Here is a 4,634-nt window from a genome sequence, read left to right on the forward strand (position 1 = left end):
GTCCGTATGTGGGATCCGAACCCTCGGGCGGGAGCGCCGCCGTGCTTCCCAAGCGGCGCACCATCTAGTGCGCCACCGGGCCGGCCCAAAAATTCTTAGATTTATATGCAGAGGAATAAAGGATGTAATATCTATACACAGTGTCCTATCGAGTAGATAGAATTTCTTCTCAATTAACTGATAGTATTTTAAACATTTCAGAAAAAATCAAGGATTGGGATTGTGAGGTTCCTGAGTGTAGGATACCCATTTCATTTATCAGTCCTCATATTCTAGCTCATAGTAGATGTTTGTTAAATGATTGTTGAATGCGTAGATGAACATTTTGCCCAAGAAAATGGAAAAAGGTTAGTAATTTATTTATTTTAGCAAGATGTGCTTTTGGTTTAAGTTTCTATGGCTTTATCTTAACTTCAGGGCATTCTAAGATCAATTTTTATACTTTAAAATATTTGAAAATTTGAGGTTTTCAACCATCGTAATTGTCTCTTAATTTTGTACAAGGATATCCATTGACTGTACCACATAAATTATTCCTCATATACCTAATTGTGTGCTCAGATATACATGCTTCTATTTAATATGAATTAATACCAGGTAGTACATTTTTTATCATCTATAGAATAGTCTCAGGATATTAGATATTTTGGTAAGAATCACCTATGTATCAGGAAATATAATTTATAAAATAATTTTATTTAGTGTTTAAAAATCTACTTGGAAAGAGGAAAAGAATCTCTTTTTAAAAATTTTGTACAGTTATAAGAATGCAAATATAAGAAAACAAAGATTTTTAGATTCACAGCAGCACAATCTAAACGTAAGTAAAATTCTTAGATTTATATGCAGAGGAATAAAGGATGTAATATCTATACACAGTGTCCTATCTTGGAAGTTATTAGAGTACCTTGTTTTATGAGGTTGATTTTACATTGGTAATGCATCTAATATAGTGAGAGGCAGAGGGGCTGCCTTCTAAAACATTTTGGCTATTTCAGATTCATATGCATGGAAGCAATTATAAACAAAGCTTACTTCAGCATTTTCCAGACATTCTTCCTCTGGAATATGGTGGTGAAGAATTCTCCATGGAGAACATTTGTCAGGAGTGGACAAATTTTATAATGAAGTCTGAAGATTATCTCAGCAGCATTTCTGAGACTATTCAATGAGAAGAAGTTATTTCATGTGAACGACTTCCTAATTAAAAATATGTGAATGAGATCTTACCTGGTTAGCTAATTAATGCTTGTCTGATGTTGAAAAATGTAAAAATCTTCTGACAAGAGCAACATGGGTATTTGGGAAGCTTTTTTACTTTTTAAATGCATTTTTCTTTTTTACTTTTAAAGTAATTGTTAGTGCACTTTAAAAGCACAGAAGAGATTGCCAATTTTTGCACTTGAGGAGATAACACAGAAAGTTATTTCTAAAGTAGCTATTTATGTGCCTCTTTGTATGTTTCCAGAAGGTTTCATTTTAAACAAGTTCTCTGATTACATTGGTTTAGTAATAAATTTATAAATAGTCCACTGAAAAGAAATATTAGCACAAATCAACTGATGGAAAAAAAAAACTATTAACACTTATTTTGGTGTGTGTTATATTAGATAATATTTCAGATTAAAAACCAAATACAGCTTTACAGTTATTTCTGTAGGTCTGCAAGACAGTTCATCTCAGAGAAATTCTTTTTTAGCACATTTGCACAACAGAAACTTTTGAATGAAGAGTTTATATGCCATACTATTGTATGAGCATCTATAGGTCTCTATGAAATTACTCATATTAATATTGTTGATTAATAAAAATTATTTAGAAAATATTTCAGTATGATGTCTTCATACTGTTTTGCATTTTTAATCAAATCAAGAATGTAATTTTGACTTCTGTTTATGTCTCTTATCATGACTTCATAGAGATTTAGAGGTGGAATTATATTTAGTTGCTCATACACATGGACTGTTTTTAGTTAAACAATAACACTATTACACAAAGAAAAGAAAATGTTTACATTTTTAAAAGCACTGTTTATTACACCTGCTATTTTTCAGTTATGGATGAAACAATTTGGGTTTTACTATTATATATCAGGATATTCTAACCAAATCCCACAATTCATGTTTACTTAAAAAAAATAGTAGTTAAAATGTATTGTTGGTATTGTAGTTTATATCAAGGAATTTTTTATTTATTGAGGAGATAAAATTTCAGCCCTTGCATTCAAATAGCTTCCAATTTATGATGTAAATTTTATACTTAGTATTTTATAATTTCTTAATTTAATTTTAAACTTGAAATGAAATAACAGGGTATACAAAATTTGCTGAACACTTGTTCAGCTTGTTGAGACTCAACATTAATCATATAATAGTATCTTTGTGCAAGGATCTGTGAAGAGTGTTTTTCTTTATAAGAAATTTAGTCTAATCAGGTGAGCTGATGCTTATGATTACATACATCTATCACATAATTGAGAATAATTGTGGATGTTCTTTAGAGAACATGTTTGATTTTGATATAGCATTGGGAAGCTAACTTTACATGATAATTTTTATTAAAAAATGGGGTCCTGCCTGTTTTTTTAAAAAAAATTGAAAGTCTTTATAAAATCATACAATTTAAAAATCATATAATTAAAATAATAACAGAACAAAATCATTTATAAAGAATAAATGAGCCTCTAGCTTATCCATCTTTTATACCTAGAAGGAGATTTACATCACAAGTTCCACTTCATTTACGTTTGGCTTATTTAAAGCACTTTCTTATGAGTTGATGAAGGAACAATTAGTTTAGCACATGAATAAAGGATAACGTTTATAACAGTAAATAGAATTAAAATAAGTCAATCACATAGGTACATTTTATGACAGGATTTGAAATTTTTATAAAATGAAGTAATTCACTGAAAAACATTAGAAGTACAATGTGAAATAAGCCGGCAATTTTATGAGGTGCTGACTAATTGTCTGCATGACTTTACTGTGATTGTAGCAGAAGTGCCTTTAGAAGATTGACTCTATAACATGCTCATTGTGTTATTGAACTGCACAATAATTTATTTGTTTTAATATTGTTCAAAAGGAAATAAACATCTTTCACATAAACCATAGTTTGCAGTCTTCTCTTTATTTTAAAATATGAATATTAGGCATTCTTTTTCATAAACTGCTTTTCCTTACAGAAAAAGTTTAAGAAAAACTTACCATATCTAGTTGCCCATTACACAAATGTAAGTTTTTTCTTTATAAGTTTTCAATGCAGCCTGGGTTTCCTTGCTGCTTAGTTCAATACCATCTTCCCCTTATGTCTTTTGCTGTACATGAAGGAACTACAAACTAGTATAAAGCTAAGCCATGCATACTTAAGAGGTTAATGAAGGCTTCTAAGTCAAAAAGCCATAGGGTGCCACTTCATCGGACAGTTTGATGTTCTTGAATAGATTTTATTTTTTTAGAGCAGTTTTAGGTTCACAGAAAAATTGAGTGCAAGGTACAGGATAGATAATGTAATTTTGAAACAATCTGCTGTTAGCCTAGATCATGATTTTCTTTGTCAAAATAGATTTTTCTTGCAGAAATAGAACTGAAGTCCTATTGCAAATATTATTTTTCCTATTCACCTAAATTAATACTATAGATCATAAAACAGGTCAAATGTGCAAACAAAAAACCCAGCCAACTAGCAAGGTGGTGGTGTCTGAAACACTTCTTGCTGGCCTTGTATATTGAATTTCACCATACTTGGAGGAACTATAAGTTACAAAGATAGAAATAGAAATGAGGATAATAAAATTACAGTTGGCAGTGGTACATCCCCAGTAATTTTCTGGTTAGCAAGGACATATACCATCCGCCTCGTGCCGCCATACCTCATACGTGACCGATTGTTCTCCTCTTCTCTATTCAAGTCAATCATATTGATCTATTAAATATCTACTTTTGATAACACTGTACATAGAATTAAGTACTATAGTGAATAGAAAAATTAACCAATGCTACCTGGGAGAGAGAAAAATATATATCCCAAATAGCCAGTTAAAATGCAGTGTACTGTAAGGGCCATTAGAGTGATCTTAAGTGCTTTGGGAGTTTAATGAAAGGAAAGATAATTTCCACTTTGGGTAATTGAGGTTGTATTCTTAAAGAAGGTACTATTTGAAGAAGAACCTTTAAGAGGAATTAACTTTCCTAGGTATCAATCAGAACTGAGGAGAGGAAGGATATTCCCAGAAAGACATAGCATGAGCAAAGACTTGGAGATAAGAAAGAATAGAGCATATCTGAAAAATAGTAAATAACCCTATATTTTTGGATGGAGGTGATGGGTACAGGGGAGTAGGGCATTTTCCTAGAAGGATCCATGTGAATTAAATTATGATAGACCTTGAGTACCAGCTGAAGGGCACTAAAATGTATTGATTACTTATTTTGTGCCAGGCACTGTTTTAGATTCACATACATTGCATCATTTTTAATCTTTGGGCTCCCCGCAAAAAAACTGAGTTGAGTGGCATTATGCCCACTTTTACTTCCTTTGTTCAGAATCACAGAGCTAGAAAATGACAGAATCAGACTGAACTTGGCTGGTCTGGCTGTAAGGTCCACGTGACCCACAACACCACAGTGTAC

General features: G+C 31.6%; 1 protein-coding gene across 1 annotated transcript in view; it reads left to right on the forward strand.

The window, feature by feature from the left end:
• Positions 1 to 1,531, forward strand: part of TTPA (tocopherol (alpha) transfer protein) — a 14,378-nt gene extending 12,847 nt beyond the window's left edge. Inside the window, exon 5 of the mRNA XM_008588278.1 lies at positions 999 to 1,531. Coding sequence (XP_008586500.1) covers positions 999 to 1,172 — 174 coding nt within the window. The 3' untranslated portion in view covers positions 1,173 to 1,531. The remainder of the gene's footprint in view (positions 1 to 998) is intronic.
• Positions 1,532 to 4,634: the final 3,103 nt, after the last annotated feature.

Source organism: Galeopterus variegatus, unplaced genomic scaffold (genome assembly GCF_000696425.1).
Source record: "Galeopterus variegatus unplaced genomic scaffold, G_variegatus-3.0.2 Scaffold4760, whole genome shotgun sequence".
NCBI lineage: Eukaryota > Metazoa > Chordata > Mammalia > Dermoptera > Cynocephalidae > Galeopterus > Galeopterus variegatus.